The sequence below is a fragment of the Poecile atricapillus genome, chromosome 2, assembly GCF_030490865.1.
Source record: "Poecile atricapillus isolate bPoeAtr1 chromosome 2, bPoeAtr1.hap1, whole genome shotgun sequence".
Classification (NCBI taxonomy): Eukaryota; Metazoa; Chordata; class Aves; order Passeriformes; family Paridae; genus Poecile; species Poecile atricapillus.
This window is the reverse complement of record NC_081250.1, coordinates 111,226,627-111,246,060: the sequence shown is the minus strand read 5'-3', so window position 1 is coordinate 111,246,060 and position 19,434 is coordinate 111,226,627. Positions and strand designations below refer to the sequence as shown.

The following is a 19,434-nucleotide window of genomic DNA, read 5'->3' as shown; positions in this document are numbered from 1 at the left end:
AAAGTTGTATTTTAACACAGGAAAACAAAGCACATGCACTATTGAAGCCAAAGGTTAAGGAAAACAGCATAGTAACTCAAAATTGATCTTGAACCTGCCACTCTCTGGTCTGCAGTACTACTTCTTACAAGTAAGCATGTTCAAATGGATTGGATTCCTAAGATCATAAGGTGGTGTTTTTAAGGTCTGGGCTGACGGTATCCAGCCCAACAAGATTAAAGCAAGCTTCATCATCCAAGATTTTGGTAGACAATCTTTAAGAGTGGGTGTTATGACAGCCTGCATTTGCACAGCAAGAAGTTTCAGTCTCACTCATCCCACTCAGCTCATTCACTTCCAATCTCCTCCTTTTAGAAGGAACAGTTACCCATCTTGCTGCTCTCAGAGATGCTCTGTCGACAGGCTGCCCACTCAAAATGTTCATTTAACCTGAGTGCCTGCTACCTTGGAGTTTGGAGGCATCGGTGTCTGTCTGCAGGTGTGGCCCTCTTTTCTTCCACCATTTCCAAATTTCCTTCAAAAGCACGGAGAAAGTCTAACACAGTGATGACTGCAATGAGCTTGGAAAGTTCACAGCAGGAATCTGGAATTCTCATGTGTTCAAAAATAAAACTGGATGTCACTTTGTATCTTGCTGGTCTGAGTGGGATCTGGAAGGATGAACTGGAAGCTGTAATGCAATGTGATAAGACACTAACTTGAAGTAAAAATATTACTGTAGATCTTGTTTTGATAATTAGAATCATAGAACTGTAGAGCAGGATTCCACTAGACCAGGTTGCCCAGGGCACCTTCCAAAGTGCCCTTAATCACTCCCAGAGATGGAGCATCTACAATTTCTCATGGCAACTTTTTACAGTCCCTCGGTAAAGCATTTCTTCCTAATATCTAATTTATACCTATTCTCCTTCAGTTTAAAGCCATTACCCCATGCTCTATCGATAACCTCTGATACGGAGAGTACTTGGACTAAAGGTGTCCAAAGAGTGTTATTCAGACCAGAGCACAGGATCAGTGTGGAGCAGTGTGCAAGGTGGAAGAAGGAGGTGTTGGCATCAAGAGGTTAGGAAATATTGAGTGTGAAGTCTGTGCCTAAGCCTAGAGAATTCCCTATGATTCAGCAAGAAAGTGGCTTCTGCCTGATCCAAAAGTACCTTCCCTCTGCTCTTGGAGTGTTTTGCTGAGGGGTGATGCTCTTTAATCCCTGGAAAAGGATCTCTGCATAGGTTAAAGAGGCCCCCAGTTGATTATTTTTAGAAATGAATATGTATCTTGTAGCCAGACTCTCACTTTTCAGGCTTAAGTAAGCCTTAGACGTACTTCCAGTCTTCCAGCATTCTGGGTTAAGGGTTTGAAAGCTGCACAGTTCCCAAAGACATGTCTTGCCCTGAGCAAGCAGCATTTGATGGTTGATTTTCTGTCATGGCTGATGCTTGTGGATAAAAGCTGTCCTGGGTGGTGATGAAGATGTGAGCTCATGCTACAGCCTCTTTTATGACTGCCCCAATACCCAATGCAGGGTATGGGGCCCCTTTGCTCCCTCCCTTCTCAGCTCCCGGTGCCTGTGGCAGGCTTCTGTGGAGGTCTTTCCATAAAATTCACCCTGCAGAGGTGATTCAAACAAGATACAGGATTGGGAAATGTGCTGCCCTTGCCTCAGTGGAGTTTTATACTGCACTCATCAGCCAGCTGTGGGAAAGGAGTGCCCTCTGACTGGCAGTGGGGCCAAAGCGAGCCCAGAGAGGAATGCTGTGGTTTGCTGAGCCTCCTGTGGGAGGGCAGCTCTGCAGTGGGTTCATGGCTGCTGCCCCACCTGCGCCAGGCTGGGGTGGACCTCATTCTACAGAGTTCCCAACAAGGAGCAGGGGCCACTGGCCATAGCTGCACAATGCACCTTCTTCCCCGAGCTCTCCCCAAGCCACCATGCCTCTGCCTCTGCTGGATGGAGGGGAAAAAATTGTTGGTAAGAGGAGAGGCTTTTGTCATTAGCAGTTCATTGTTGCTGAGGTGTTGTGATATATGAAGGTGAGAACACTGCGAGCAAGCTGCTGGTCCCAATGCTGTCTCTGCTTTAGGGGCAGCCCCACGCACCAGCTGCACCAGACACAGTGGGGAGATGAGGTCTCACCTGCTGCCCCTGACAGAGGCAGTGGCCACTGGGGAACATGGTCTGAGGGACAGGTCTCCACAGATCTGTTCTTGCCTCTTGGCATCCATGAGCAAGCCACGAGTGCTTGTAGGTGGTGTTTGGGCTGTGGTTGCCTGTATCCAAGGATGAACATCACTTTCCTCTCCTGGGCAAGACCCTCTTGCCTTTTCCCCTAAACCCTAAAGTCATTCCAGATGTGTTTTGTGTTTATGATACCTTCTGAGAAACTCTTGCTTTAAAGTAGCCTTATTCTTAGCAAAAATAGATAGCTGCCCAGCTGCTTGGAGCAGCTATCCAAGGTTACTAAACCTTGTAATCTGGTTACCTTGGAAACATCTGTTAAGAAACTATTGCTAAACCACTTTGTGTTTTTTCTTCATCTCTTTTATGGAAATACATATTTCTTTTTACTTGGCAAAAATGTGATTTATACCATACACATTGTAGCCATTCTCTTGACCATTATCTTGACAAACAAGATCCCATCTCTAACAAGCGAGGTTAAATGACTGTAAAAACAGATATTTGACTTTATAGTGGAAACCGGGATTTAGCCATCAAGTAACTAAGCTTTTGCTAAGAAAAGCAAAAATCTTACAAAAACTTTTCTATTGTTTCAGGATATTATAATGTTTGATCACATTTACTCAACATAGGAATTCTTCTGCTCATGTTTTAGAAGAAAGATAAGATTATTTTTTCTTCCGCATTGTAGCATTCTCACATGTTTTTAAGATTTAGTTGTCAACCATACATCATACAGGGCACCAAAAAAAGAAATAAAAGCATTATTTCTAGGCAAAACTAACAGCTGTGCTTGAGAGTTGGCTGTTCCTGGATCTAGCTCTCATCATTCCCATCCATCTGTCTGTGTCCTGGTAGAGGTTCCTCTGCACTGCATGAGTTGGGACCCTTGAATGCCAGCACACAGAAGTTCCTGAGGGACCAGACTTTTGTGCTGCTGGGCAGGCAGTGGCCCCACCTTTTAGGTGGTTCTTTGTATCCTATGGTTACTCATTTCTGTCCTTGCAGCCAATAGCAGGGAATTTCCTGAGCCCTTCAAAGGGAAGTGCATCCCTCACTCAGTGACCCATTCAGTAACTGATTTAATTAATTTGAAACTGTCACTTTTTAAACTGTTAATCAAAAAGCCAATTATCTCTTTACAGTCCTAAATACAACAGTAATCAAAGAGCTTCTCTGTTAAAAACATATCTGGATTTTATTCTGATATCTCAGAGCTTTTAAAATAAGTTGGAAATGTGTATATTTTTAAAAAATAAAGACCCTATATTAGAATTCCATTTTATATTTTGGAATAGTAAAACTGTTTATTTATTTCTGAAAGTACGTTTAGAATTTTAGCCTTTTTTATGTGTTCTGGCCTTGAAGACATAAGTCTTGAGGCTTGATAGAAGGTTTATTAAGGATAAATCCTGCTCTTCTTATTCACCTATGTACCTGAAATTGTCAAGTAGCATTGCTCTGTTACAAGTTTGTTTGGTACACACATTTGAAAGTCTTATTCTAGGAATGTTATGTCTTTTATTGTACTTACATTGGTATTTCCAAGAGGTAATGTAAAAGTGATACATACCAAAGCATAGGGGTCTTTTTTTTATTGTAGCTATTAATTATACAGCTGTTTTAGAACAACAAAACCCAAAAAAGTCCCTTAAGTAAAATTATATAAATTATGACTCTTAATTTGTATTGTTATGAAATTAGATTTTTTTACAGGTTTACAAAACAAAGAAATTTTTAAAAATATGTTCATACTACATGCCCAGTCCTGTATATATTTATGGCATAAAACTGTTTTTTGAGTGCAGCAAGTAAGAGAACAATGTATGATAGCTTTCCTTTTTTGTCTCTGGCTTTCTAAGTATTTAATTGAATTAGATCACTACCCATTTATCCAGTATTTTCTCCTCTTTTAAAAATCTCATCCAAGAGTGGTGAATAGTTGTTTTTTACTGTAATAATGATGGTGAGTCAACAATTTGATTAATCATGTAGTTAAAGCATGAGTACTTCTGAGCATATCTGCTAAAGGACATGTCCTGATTTTCTTTTTTTTAATTCTTTGTGTGGATAAATGTGTTTGCTTCATTTCCATGGAAGTTGTCTAGAAGGGCCCAAAAAAGATGGTATATTAATGTGCTAATATATTAAGGTCCATCTCATTCCGTATCTCCAGTTTCAACCTGCATTCCTGAGTATTGACTCCCCAGTTTTGTTTCCAGCTTCGTAGTCTGCAATAAGGGAATGCTTGTAGAGCTCTGGGCAGGTGTTTGCACCATTAGCATAACTCTGTAGATTGCCAAAAAAGAGGTGCTTTAGAGAACAAGAAGAGGACAAATCGAGTGCCAAATTCTGCTGCCATTTAATCCTTTGAAATATAAAATGCTGGCCAAAAGATTGTTTAAAAGTAAAGAAGGGCTGAGTGGAAGCACAGGTGGTGAATTCCTGTACTGACAAGAACAGGGTACACAAATCCGTAAGTATGTGAAAAGACATATATTAATCATACAATCCAGCTGTAAAATCTTAAGGGTAATAATGACACATCCAGGGTTTTTGGATGGAGCTTTCAGGTTTATAATTTTGCCCACTATTTATCAGTATTTTTGAGTATATTATGACACACAATGAATGAAAGAAGTGAAAGGGCACCTGAACAAAATGAAGACAGGATCTTTGTTTCTGGAATCAGCTCTTCTAGTATAATCTCTGCTGCCAGCAGTGAACACATCAGAAGAATTTACACTGTATCTCTGCAAGAGGATATTTATGGACATGACACCTGCTGTTCTGCACACTTAACCTGAGATTCAGATTCTCTCTCAGTACCACGTGCACCTCTGTTGATTTCAGAAATATGTAATAGTGCACTAAGGAGTGTGATATAAGAATCTAAATAGATCCATAAGCATGTGGACAGACAGATTGATCAAGACAGACTTTATCGATCACAAAAAATCCTTTGTGATTGTCTTTTATGTACACAGTGGTACTAAAGTGTCAGCCCATGTAATTTCCCTTTATTTAGTAATATTTTATGGATTTACTTAAAGCTTTTACTTGAAAACATGGAGTGTGTGTGTGCTTTTTGCAGAAATGTGCTGGTGCTAGTAATATAAACAGTTTTCATTGTTTTGAAAAAAAACATGATGAATGAATAAATTATGTTTAAACTGGACAGAGATGATTATGTGGCATGTGACCGAAAATATATCTTTTTTAATAGATGATTCAGCCGCAGAGAGTTTTAATGGCAATGAGACCGTGGGACACAGTTCCAATGCTTCAGGGGGAACACACTGCAGGGAGATGGCAGAATCCAACAGTAATGGCAAAACAAATCTGGAGCAGGATGAGCAGCCTCTGAACCTGAGTGACAGTCCCCTCTCTGCTCAGCTGACTTCAGAATACAGACTAGATGATCACAGCAGTAATGGAAAGAACAAATACAAGACTCTCCTAATTTCTGATCTCAAGATGGAACGGGAGGCAAGAGAAAATGGAAGCAAGGTAAGATGCTTCCACATCGTCCAGATATGAAGCATGTAGTTCAGAAAAGGAAAAGATTTGTGAGACCCAACTAAAGGTTATTCCCAGCTAAGCACTTAATGTGGTGTGTCTAATGTTTGTCAGATCATTACTTAAATGCCATACAAAGATTTGTATGCTCTGTTACACATATATGATGCATACGTACATTAAGTATATGTGGATGTACATGGGTGAATACATCTGTATAGGCAAATTTATTGTGCTGACACACAGGCAAAAACGGTTCTCCATCAGACATGAATTATCAATCCATTTATTGAGAACTGTCTATATTACCGACTTGAAAAAAAAAGTATTAAAGTATGTATATAATATGATAGATAAATATATGTATGTGTATATATATGTATATATGGAGATATATATGGATGTATGTTTACAGATGGCCATCTCATGACATCTTTTATGTATCTGTAGAATTTTTGTGGTTTAAACCCAGTTGGCAACTAAGTACCTCACAGCCAGTGACTGACTGTCAGTTTCTGGCCAGCTCCCCTCAGTTTATATACTGGGCAATATTCTCTGTGGTGCAGAATATCCCTTTGGCCAGTTTGGGTCAGCTGCCCTGGGCTTGCTCCCTTCCAGCCATTTGTGCACCTGCTTGCCAGCTGAGCCTGGGAAACTGAAAAATCATTAACTTGGGGTAAGCACTGCTTAGCATCAACTAAAACATCAGTATTATATCAATACTATTCTCATATTTAATCCAAAACACAGCACTATATCAGCTAGTAGGAAGAAAATGAGCTCTTTCTCACCAAAGCCGGGACAAGACTTAATATGTATGAGTGTTAAGTGTTTATGACCAAGAAAATTCTTACCAGTGAATTATCCACATCTGAAAGGAACTGATTCGCTTTCTTCATGATTTTGTTATGCAGCACCTAACCTGAATTAAAACTGACAAGTTTGCTGTAAGAAGCTGTAATCCCCTGAGGGCTTTTCACTGTAGTTTCTATTATGTGGGTAAGGAGAAGCAAGGGTGTTATTTTGTAGATAAAGACAGATCTTATAGATTAAGTTATCTAGCTTTCTAGGATGGTGTTTTTTATGAGGGCCTACAGTTGGGAGGGAGGGTGAAGAAATTGCACATGTCATAGACTTTACCCATTGATCTTATTGGTCACAAGTCCTTTTTGGTTTTTGTTTGTTTTTGTTTTTGTTTTTTTTTAATCTGAAGACCAACTGGTTTACCACTTTTACAGCAGTAATAATAGGATGTGAGTCCTGGATCCAAAGACTATTAATGCTAGTCACTAGCTTTCAGTAGCCTGACAACACAGATATACTTTGAATGGGCACATTTTATTAGAGGCCTTTGAAACAGTAGTGTTAAAATCCTTAGGCATACTTAGAAAGGGATAATATGACTAATATCTAGAGAACAACATTTAATCATGCTAAGGTTTTGTCTTCTATCTTCATTGCCTGTGGAGTAAAAATAAAATCTTGTCATTTTTTGTAACTTAAGCGTCTAAGTTTTAGTGGGTAGAGCAAAGGGAGACTAAATGGGAGATTGTTAGTCTTTCTCATGGTCATTAAGCAAACAGTGTATCCCAACACCTTCTCCATGAAATCTTTATGAAAAACTGTGTGTCTGTACAGAATACTTATTTCTCACAAACTTGCATTTTATGGAAAATGTTCTGCCTAGCTGTAGTCTCCTCCTATGTATGAACCCCAGTGCTGCATTTGCTCAGTACTTTGAGTTGCACAGTGGGTCCCAAATTGGCTGATATGAACAGTATCTTCTTTTGCTTCAGGGCAGATTGTTCTAATGAACCCTTTATATGCCTGTCACCCAAATACTGACAGACACACAGGCTCTTTTGCCTGAGTTAGGTTGTTGCTTTTGCCATCACTCTTGCAAATACACAAATAAGCTTGGCAGAGATAGGGAGGAGTCTTAATGTGAAATTCATTTATAGCTAAGACAAGAACATAGCCTAATGTTCAGTTTCCAATTTGAATCAGTTCCAACTCAGATGCAAGAAAAAATTATTGAAAAGTGTTAAAAATCTATAATGAATTGAGATGACAATCAAAGCCGTCTCATTCTTTACAAATTTTAAGAGGCCAGAATCTTCCCCCACATCAATACATTCTTTCACACTTGCTGTCATCCTGCCCACTCTATATTGCCAACAATATGCAGATTTGTCTTCTCTCTTTGTCCTAGTGAAACTCATGGTGATGTTTAGAGTTCATTTAAGTATATGATTAATTAGATATGCAGTAAAGATTATTAAATATAGAGTAAACACTTCAGGAAGAAAACAATCCTGGGATAAACAGAATTTGTTAGAGATTTGTAAGATGAGTTACTGAAGAAAATATCTGATTTCTAAGTGAGGGGAAATATATTTCAATTATTGGGCTAGTACTGGAGGAAGAAATACATTATGTTTCCTCCAACTTCTATGATGTCACATTTAACCTGCACATGATGTTATTCTCTTGCTATAGTCAAGACTGTGAAACTCAGAGGCAAAGGAACGGAGCTAAGATCTCTTGGCTGATTGATAATTTTGTATCTGCTGCAGAATTTTGATCAGAAGAAGCTGTTGAGATAAAAATGGTAGGTTTTCCATCATGTTTTCTTTGAAAACATGACAGCTAATAGGGAAATATTTTCTGAAAATGCTTACTTCTTTGTGGAAGTTAAATTTTCAGAATATTCATCTTGTCCATATCTATTTGAAGCAATTATATGCTTCTGCTATAGGGAGTTTGCTAAAATAGTGTTATCATTCTGCAAAAAAGCTTGGATGTCAAAACAGGGATACTTACATCAGGCCTATGGGCACAGAGGACATAATTAGTGATTTGTAAGAAGTATAGGGTTTGTTTTTCTTACTAATAAATCAAGTTTTCTTGCCTGAAAAGACTGATAAGTAGGGATTAGATAACCCTGTGAACAACTACAGTATATTATTTAAAGAATGCTTGGTTCAGTTACTTCAGAATATTAATTTTAAAACTGGCATTAGTAGCACCCTTTGGACAAGTATGACATTTTAGTGGACAGTGTTACTTTGAATCCTCAGTTCAGGCAGTGAGTATGCGTGGTAGTCTCTTTTTACAGAAAGATCATGAGCTGAGTGCAGTGGAGGGAGTTGCCAAATTGTAACAACCTTAAAATCTGATCCAAAATGTTTTACTACTCACTGAAAATTTGTTGTGCAAGGGCAAAAGGGGTTTTAATAATGTTAAATGCGTATATGTACATGTGTATGTATATGTATACATATATATACTTTATATATATGCTTTTATTAAGCTTATATTAGGGAACAGATCCTCCAGTAAGACCTAGCCATTCACAGTAGCAGAAATTTCTACAACCATTTAGGGCTAAACTGAAGTTTGTGAAATTTCGTGTAGCTGCAAAAGTATATGCATAAGTTTAACTTAACTGGGCTGAATACAGAGAGTATTCATCAGCAAATGCACTGCAAAAATGTGGTTCTATGAATTCAAATAGTTATGTGCACACATCAATTATTTTAGATCATAAGTTATGTGTGAGCCTGCTGCGTTTTTGTATGACCATGGTGAAGTCTCTGTAGCACTGAGATTTTTTTATTGCTGATTCTTTTGTTGTTGCTACTTACTGTACCATATATCTTATTATGAAAAGTTATTATATAGCTTTATCTCTTCTTCATTATTTATTTCATTAAATACAGCTAGCCTACTCCTTTTAAATTATTTTGTCTCTTCTGCATTTGGATAACAAGGTTATCATAGTATAGTATGGGAAAACAGGCTTTTGAGCTCACCAGTCATACTTATAGTGCCATTATTTTACCTGGATTAATAAATGGTTTGCTATGTCTGTATTGCAAGAGGCACTCCTAATATGTAGAAACTCCTTTGTGGAATTTCCCAGATAGAAATATATGCTACTGATCATAAATGCCTAGGAGATGCATTAAAATGAGGTAACAAGGACAACACACGTGCCCATTTTGTCCAGATACCTACTAATTGCGAACAGTTAGTTTTCTTTCTTTCTAGCAGATGAGATTTATGATAGAAAGTTGGACACCTCAAGTCCCTCTGGATGTATGGTAGGCTGAGTTAATATGCATTATGTTTAGCGCAAGTGTGTAATTGTCTTCTTGAAGAATTGCACAAGATAAGAAATTATTCCTTTAAGTCTGAAAACTAAAGCATAATTTTATAGGAGAGAACAGTAAATAATGATTGCTACATACTGTGACCTTTAATTATAATAATGCATTCTAATGTGCATGTCACTATAGTAAGAGTTGTTCACCACAAGGCAGAGCTTTCACGTAGTCTCCAAAACTAAAATCTTTCTGTCTCTTCTTTAATGCTGGCCTATTGAAGTGTTCCTCAACCTTTTTTCTACAGTCTGATGTACAGAACAGTGTTCTTGTCATGGGCCACTGCCAGGGGCTGTTTGCTTCCAGCCATTTCAACTTCAAACAGTGCTGTATGGATGGATGTATCTACAGTGTGGCAGGTTACTGACACACTGCTTTTAACACAAGCCCTGCTCCAAGAAGGCATTTAAAGGCTGTAACCTTGTATGGCATATGAAAGCCAGGACATATATGAGGTCCTGGGCGAAGTTTGAAGTTCCTGCACAGTACTCTAAATTTAGTCTTCAGTGGTTAGTCCAGCTGGAGAACCTTGTAACGTCTGTTTTGCTGGACCTCATGATTACCAAGGGAAACCAGTCTGTCCAAGCAGCCTGACCTGCACATGCAGTTACACTGATATTCCTGATGTCATCTGCTGGTGAATCCATCTGGTTTCCAAAAGTGTATGTGAATTTAGCCACAGATAGACACCATCTATGAGGAGCAAGATGGAGTCTTGATGTATTTCTTCCTCACTCTCTTTCGTTTTAAAAGATGTGATTGCATCTTAGCAAAAGGTGGAAGGTCATTCCTTCAATCCAGTGAACATCATCACATCTGACACTGTGTTTCTGAGGCATGAGGAGTCACTGCCTGCCTGGTTCCCATCTGCCTGTGTTTCTGTCTGCAGGTTTCCTTGGGGAAATGGCCATGGTCAGAAGATAAGGGAGCATATAGCTTTTTCTAAAGCAAGTGGAATTGCAGTGCACTTTTATAGGGACTGATAGAGGCCTATTGATACACTTAGGAAGGAATTTATTAAAAAAAAAATTGTTAATGAAATGTGAAACGGTGTGCATCTGCTTAAAGCAGGAGTTAAAATGGAGACTTTGAGAATTTGCACATTATTAAGAAAACTGTTGGAGATGCTTTGGTTTGTTTTTTTCTTTCTTTTTTTTTAGTTAATAATTCAAATTTTTTCTCTTCCATCATCATTGATTATTTATAGTATTTATTTAAGTAGAATAGACAGGTTTCAGCTGAATGGGAGCACTGCTATGTGGTACTTATATGAAATGATTACCTCAGCTCTAAGTAGGAGAGAAGATGGAAAGGGGTAAGGTAGAAGTGTCTCCTACTCTTCTAAATATACCATCAAACTCTGTGTGTTGTCTTTTTTAGTACAAAGAAAATACCCTTTTCCCCGTCTATTTTTTTTTGCTAAATGCCCAAGTTAAGGTGATTAATCTGGATTGAGAATTTAGCATGTCAGAAAGCATCTTTTGATTCCAACTCATCTCTCCTCAGAACTTTTCATTGTCTCCCTTTCTTGAAGCTGGATCTCACTACCAAGGTACAGCATAAGAAGCTAGACTTTTTTTGGTTTGTTTGTTTGTTTGTTCTAACTGGTACACTTTATTTCATTTCCATGGTCAAATAGAAGGTGTTCAAGCAATGCCATATTTTACAGACTGCTGTTTTGTTTATGGAAGTATCTTAAGAGTCTGCGGTCCAGGGCTTTGACAGCCTTATTTTATGACTTAATTGTTAGGACTAGGAAGAGACTTAGCATGAAATACTGTTTGTTACTGTCATAAATAACTTATGAAGAGTGAAACAAAGTCTGGTGAAGGGTTTAGGCAGGACATGTTACTACAAGTAGTGGCATACTAGATATTGAGCAAATAACACCAGCAGTGGGGCAGAAGGCAAAACCAGTGTTATAAACTCTCTGGAGCAACCAGCACAGAATGAGTCTGCAGCTCCACTAGGTTCCAGTCTGCTTTCATCATTACAGTCATGGCACTGAGGAGAGGATGATGACGTCTTCCAGCTTTGCCTTAATTGTTACCCAGTGGGTTCCATTATTGCTGCTTTACACGAAACCTGTGGAAATAGTTTGTACTGAGATTTAAAAGTAAAGATGATAAAAGAAGCGAACTGAAGGCAGAATCCACCCCTCCCACCATCATGTGTAGGTGATATGAGGCTAATCTTTAGTCTTGCATCACACGTCTTTGGTGTGTGAAGGCAGGCTCAAGTGTTCTGTTGAAGTAGGTATCTTCTTTCTCTGCTGTGCTCAAGTTTGTGCAAAGGTAACTGCCATGCCTGTGCTTTTCTCTTCTTGGGAGATAGATACACTACAATGGAAGATAAGCATTTTCTCTTCTCCTGTACATGGAGAACTTCACTGAAAGGAGAACAAAAAATGTATGCAAGCACTTTTGTGACTTCCTAATTTTTTCCTGCCCACTCACCTACAAATTAGCCTGTTTTTTTCTCTTACCCAGTGAATTGCTGCTTCATGCATAGGGATTTTAGAAATTGCTCTCATAAAGTCTGAGTCCTTTATGTTTTATTTTACCATTTTATCTGACACCTTGATTTTACTCTTCCCTACTTTTAGAAAACAAGCAAGCTGAGAAAACCACTGTTTTCCAACTCTAAAAGTTAATTTATTTGTTGTTTGGATAAAGCATTTTTGATGAAGGAAAAAATGTGTTCTTTCTTGCTGCTCTTATGTAGGGAATTTGTTAGAGGCCACTGAGAAGCTCTTTGATACCAAAAAAAATTTGATGTTAGTTTAGTGCTTTAATAAGCACTGTTTAATCATAGTTCAAGTGTAACAACTATGTTTTTATAGAGCACTGTTTGTTCCAGGAACCTTCTGATTTTGGGGGTTACCCATAATAAATGGCTAATACATCATTGTTTTGAAGAGTATGTTTTTCACGCATCATGAAAAAAATCAGTGTTATGTTTGTAAGAAAATATTAGTTCTGTAGCATTCTCTAACAGTCACATTAATGAAAGTCCTTTGTTTATGATACCATCAGTTCTGTGTCTAATTCTTCCCATTGGGAGTACATTTATTAGCAGGTTTTCATGTTCAGTCAAAGCTCTTGAAAGTGAAATTGATTTCCTGCAGGGCATTCATTACACTGATGTAACTCCAGGTCAGTTAAACAGAAGTTGATGAGGCTACTCCAGATTTACATACCTGTAATGGAGAACACAATCTGGCTCCATACGTGTATGAAGTCCCAGCTAATGTAAAACTGGCATGGAAGAGAATAAGTTTTGATGTGACCTTTTATAAATTTTTTCAGAAGTCTTTTTTAAAGGAGAAAGAGCACATGGGTCAAGTACCAGAAAGTGGTGCTCATGGTTCCAGGTTGCATGTGTGTTACTCACAGATCCAGCTGTCAATCCTCATTTACTTTTACCTTCGGAGTCTTTGGTCACTCATATCGAAAAAGAAGCACTTGTACGTGAAGGAGATGCAGGACTTTCTCCAACTTGGTTTTAGTGGCTGGACAACTGTTCAGACAAGAGAGAAAGCTATCAAGTGCCTCTGCAATCAGTGAGGTAAGGTCTGAAATTACTACTTCCCTCTCTGTTTGCAGCCAAGGATGTTTTTTAACTCATTAGTCTTGGAGCACATGTTGGTACCTTTCAGGCAAATTCTTGTTCACTTCAGCCTAGATTTCAGCCTGATAGAAAACTTCAAGGCTGGGCCTTGTTACTGTCCCTCTTATTTTTGTGAGGACTTTTTGTTCTTGTTTGTTGGGGTTTTTTTTCTTGATTAGGGAGGCGATTGAATTTGTGTTGAAATCCTACTACGTTAAATGCTTTGCTGCACCTTTTTCTTCCGTTATCACAAATGAAGCCCCTCTGCCACCTAGAAAAAAGCTGAGAGCAAATCTTGCTCTTGGAAGATTAAACACTATTTGATGGTAAATTGAGCAAGATATAATGGGGCAGCAATAATTGCTACCTACTGTGATTGTGTTTAGTCATAATATTATTTACAGTTAATGAACTGTCATTTTTTTATTTTTCAGATGCTGAGGTTGAAGAGCTGATCCTCAAAACTAAACTGCGATGAGTGGCTTAATATTTGGCTACGTTCTATACATTCCACCTATTCAAAACTATATTGTTATTCAAGAAGTTGATAATCACAAATGTTATTCCTAATTTTTTCTGTCTGGTGTTGAATTCTTTTCTACATGCCAAGACAAGTTCTGAGGAAAGAGAGGAAAGAAGTCAAAAGTTTTTCTTCTTTAATGACATTTATAGCAATATATTGATGAGATTTTAAAATAAACGTAATTTTTATTAATTGTCTTACAGATGTCTCATTTTATAATCTTTTTTTTCTTGAATGAAATGCACTAGTCAAATGTCTTGCTGAATGCTTGATACCTTCAAGCTGTGCTTTTGTGTACTCTCCATAGCAATTGCTGGGAATAATTAATTATATTACAACACTGAATGCTTTTTTTTTTGGATTCTTATTCATGCAGTTGGATTTGATGGGTGATCTGAGAGAAGTGAACAGATAGAGGAAAGAGGGAAAGAGAAGTAGAATTCAGCTTTTAAAATATTTAACAATTTTGCTCTCTTTCATCTTTCCTTTTGTTGCTTGCCTTTTGCTCCTTCAGCTTTTTCTGGTAATTCTTTGTTCTCCTCCATCTGCTTCCAAAGACTCATAGGAACCTCTCTTAAATTTTGTTTTTTATGAACAAAATAATAGATATAGATAACAGTATTACTTACCAGAAAATAGGACTGTGAGGAATTAACTTTAATTACTGAGTCTAGTCCTCTGTAAAGGAGAACGTAGATGGCAGATGTTTACTCCAGGAAGATGTGCAAGAGTTCAATTCACAATGTCCACAAAGTTCTGATTAGTAACTTTCAACCTTTCAGAAAACAAGTGGTGCATCTGTAATATGCCACAGAAAACAGTGAGGAACTGGAATCATGGTTGATGTCCTAGATCCCTACAACAACAAGGGATTTGCTAGATGGATTTCCCAGATGGTCTCTAACAGTATCTTATTCCCTGCAGAATGGGGAGTGAAAAAGAACAACTGCCAATAATCCCTATCAGTCTGCTTGAGGTTTTGTCTGCCATATGTTTCATCAAAACATCCTGCTTTGTATTTCATCTCTAACAGTGACTGATTTTGAATACTTCAAAGAAACAATTAAAAAACCAGCATCTACATTAGTTATTGAGGCAGGGAGGGGACGATGGTGTAGGTAGGCATTGAAAGCTGTGAAATGTTTGTTATGTTTATTAAACACAGTCAAAAGATGGCAATCAAATAATTTTGCAAAATGCGTGGTAAGGAAAAAACTTACTGGCGGTTACAAATATCACAGAATGGTATTCTTGCACAAACAGTAAAAGATCCTGGAAACTGGTATTTGAGAGCTGTGCAAAAAGTCAACATTTGTGTTTCTGGGAACTGATGAAAGGGTATAAAAATATACAGCCAAAGGTAGGAGTCTGTAACTGATGTGAGTTTCCATTTCACCCATGTAAGTGTGGCATGCCATGAAACATTTTAATACTGGATGAATTCCATATGCATCTCTGGAGTTTTCCCTAAGCTGCTGCTTCTTGGAGCTCACAGTGTTTCTATGAAATACTGCAGCTGTTGCTTGGATCTTGGCATGGTACAACTGAATATCTCCCATAGAGATGCTTCTTCTCATCAGCTGCTTTGGTCAGACTGTCATTTTCAGTGTCCCTTCACACCTATCCAGTCTGTGCTCTCCAATTCTTCTCATCATGAATATGCCATGAGCTACCTCCAGATCTGACGGGAATTGGTACAGGCTGTTCTCTTGATATACGTGCATACACACACAATATATATATACATACATATGTATATTTATATATTTTTTCCCTCTGACTGATGAGAACAGTCATATCCAGTGGCCATGAACCAAAGTATGGAATCATACAGATGAACCACAAGGAACATACAAGGAGCTCATGTTGTTAAGGCACCTGCAATGATACAAACATAACCTTTGTGTACAGGTGCTTTAGCAGACAGGAGTGTGATTGTTTTTCATGTGCATATTAATTAATGTTGGGATGAAATCTTGTATCTTGCTTCTGACTCCATTTTATATTTTGGTAGAGGTCATGAAGTAATGTGTTTCCTCCACTTGTGTTTCCCATGGCATTTGGGAATTGTCTGACTCCACCAGGAAGATTCTTTGCAGAACTATTCAGAATTTCTTTCCTGTACCTTCTACCATTGAGCTCCTGGGCTGCACCCTCTCAGGATTAATAAAAGAATCTGCATGAAAAACAGAGAAAGGTGAGTTGATTTCCTTAAGGGTTACCATAAATGGCCCCATTATGGCCCATCCTCAGTCCACAGCGTTATAGTGTGAGCTGTGTATTGGCACTCGAAAGGGCACATGGATATTCTTTGGGCTGTTTTACTGTATCAGTGATATATGGTTTTTTGGAATCTCTCTGAATGAATTTATTCTTGTCTCACTTTGTACAGTTACTCATATGCTCTTAAAAAATCTTTTGCAGATGGAGCCCCGTGGGACTGGACCTGTTTCAAAAGCTGTATTAAATGACTAAAATAAAGGTTTTGAAAATTCCTCTTTCCCCCAGTGTGTTGCTTAGCAAGAATAGCTGTGTTTAGTGGAAAAGAACTTAGATGAGTCTGTGGCATGTGTGCCATCTCACACCCTCTTGGCTCAGCTGGGAGATGGAGGCATGAGGAATGACATACAGGCATGTTTTGGAATGTGCTGCTTGTGTCAGTTGCACCTTAAAGATAAGAGTCCCACAAGGTTGATGCTTCTCTATGGTTCATTAGAAGCTTTATAAAATCCACCTCTATACATTCAACTAAGTGTCCACCCTGCCTTCAGGAAACACAGAAAATACAGGTTTATGTAATACTGGAAAAAGATATTGTAATTCATAGAGGGTCTAGATGAGTGACAAAACACTGAGGAGCTGAAAAATTTTCTGCATGAAGATGGAATTACCTTGTTAGAGATAAAGCAGCCATGACTTCATCACAGATCTTAGTATTTATTGCCAATTAATAGATTTTTGTCTCTTTGGAAGTTTAACTTATCAAAAGGCTCGGCAGATAAAACTTCTTTTTACAGGTTAGGTTGGAATTTAGATAAAATATTTTTATAAAGATTGTAACAAACCATTCATATGAAACTAGTAAATAATTACACAAAAATGTCTGTGTAAGGTAGGTGTTCTTTTTGTTAGTATATGTACTAATGAATCTGGAAGTACATGAGTACATGATTGTGCAATTTAGGAAAATGGTGACAACTATTCCCTTCTGTTCAAGAGTTGAGTGGTCATGTTCTGTGGTTCTGTGAATTGGTAGAAGTGTCTTGAATGCTTAAAGAGCCAAAAAGGCTTTTAGCATCTCAGCAGACTGGCCAGACTGCCAGTTGCCTGGCCTAAGCTTTTGAGAAACCTGGCCTAAATATCTGTATTTCATAGTCTTAAGTACTTAGCCCTGCATACATCTGGTTTGAGATATAAACTCTAGGACAATATTTATTTTTACTGCACTCACTATGCCAATTCCAAGTCATTATTTTTAGTAAAAGAGGTAAGTAGTTTTTAAGACTATATATAAGTTCTGTGGAGATAATTCTTTGCCTTTTTTTGTTGGTTTTTTGTTGTTTTTTTTTAGTTGGTTGTGGTTTTTTTGTTGGGGTTTTTTTTAAATATTAAATTGGCAGGGAATATGCTGCTTTGCTTTTATCCTGTTTCTCCATTCCTATGTTTAGATTTTGATTTTACTTGATTTTTTCATATTTAATGCTTATTTTATAACAATGTTTACAGTACCCTACATGTAGGGCTATTTATATGAAATAGCAAATTAATCAAAATAGACTGTAAGTCTACTGTTAACTGTGAGACAGTAGAACTTTTTTCTCCCTGTAAGGTAGGCAGTGTCAGTCATGGCAACATCTTCAACTTAATCCACTTTTTACTATTTTATTCCTAGTTGAAATTTTGTCCTTAAAATGTATAGAATACTGCTGTATTAATTTTTACATTTATCATTTAACATCTATAATTCATATAGATAATACAAGTTTTAGGTTATTCTGTTTCTAATAAGATAATTCTGCATAATAACTTTATACAACATGAATAATTTGTTTATACCTTCATCAATATTTTAATTGCCAGAGGTTCCTATATCTTATTTCTTTGGGTCTACATAGCACGCTTGGGATTCTGAAAACATCAATAAAATAAATCAGCTTACCATTACATTGGTCCTGTGGGGCAAACATGTTCTACCACTGTCTACTGATTAGTACATACAGGCATGGCATAATTCCTTGACTTTCCCAAAGCAAATCAATCAATTTCTCCAGAAAAACTGGGGAAGCCATTTGTTTCTTGTGTGATATAGCTGAACATTATTCACAGTACAAATCCTTATCTCCAGACATTCCTGTTCAGTTAAGGTAAAGAGACAGAGTCAACTTCAACTGAGTAGCCATTGGAAAGTGTCTTCTGGTTTTATTAGCACAGCTAAAATTCAAACCAGTGTTTTTAAATGTTTGTTTTAATGTGGGCTTTGCTGGAATTGTGAGGAATACATTTTCACTGATGTTCTTGATAAATCTTTCCCAGCCTCATCATAAAAACACGTTTATGTATGCCCGAGAGAGCCTATGGACTACATTATTAGCATTTGTGTGATTAAACCTTAATTGACCTAAAGTTGAATGCTTTACTTAGATCCAGTCATACAGCTTACTTGTATATTGCATTTACATAATACAGAAGTTGGCAGCTGCGGCAGTTCATCCTGGCTTTAAGTAGCAGAATGGGATTCAGTTGCATAGAGATGGTATTTGGTACCCTTGTAGGGACCTCAGGGTAATGTGTGCCCAGCACAACCTCTCAGGAAGGATGTGTCTCTCACACTGGCCTTGTGTGGGCTTTGCCAGTACTGTACAGTGCTCCTAGTGCATCCTAAGATGTCAACAGGGCTCAGCTGCCTTTCATCTCATCCTCTTGTTCCATTTCAGGCTATCTTACACATCCATGTAGGCTCTTCTCTCCACATTCGAGTAAGTTAGGAGTACCTTGGTACAAACTGCAGTTAATTCCACCTGCACTAATGCTGTAGTTTCTTTTATATGCCTCAGGATAGAAGACAAATGTTTAGTCTCTGAACTTCTCTTAATGTGTCTCAGAACATGAGACAACTCTGGCCTTGCAGAGTTGAAATGGGCATCCATTAATTTGTTGATTTAGCAAAGTACTGAGTATGTAGCCCAAAGTGAGAGAACTGCAGGAGGATGAGGCTGTAGAAGTGTTAGAATATTCTAATTGTCTGTAGCTATTTAGTGGCCGTTTTTTATTTTCTTTTTAATTATGATAAAAGAGTGTCAAAATAAAAATAATAGGTAAAATCACTAAAGCATGGGACTTAAAATCTGGGTTTTCAATTTATCATACAATATGAGTATGTCTATGCATCTATGTACCTGTATAAAGCAAATTGTTTCACTTCTTCTTTAAATATTGCTTTTTAC

At 37.7% G+C, this 19,434-nt stretch overlaps 1 protein-coding gene across 4 annotated transcripts in view; it reads left to right on the top strand.

Moving 5' to 3' along the window:
- Positions 1-19,434, top strand: part of NOL4 (nucleolar protein 4) — a 152,226-nt gene that overhangs the window by 69,406 nt on the left and 63,386 nt on the right. For all 4 annotated transcript variants that reach the window (XM_058832456.1, XM_058832455.1, XM_058832454.1 and 1 more), the window contains exon 5: positions 5,400-5,683. In XM_058832456.1, coding sequence (XP_058688439.1) covers positions 5,400-5,683 — 284 coding nt within the window. The remainder of the gene's footprint in view (positions 1-5,399; positions 5,684-19,434) is intronic.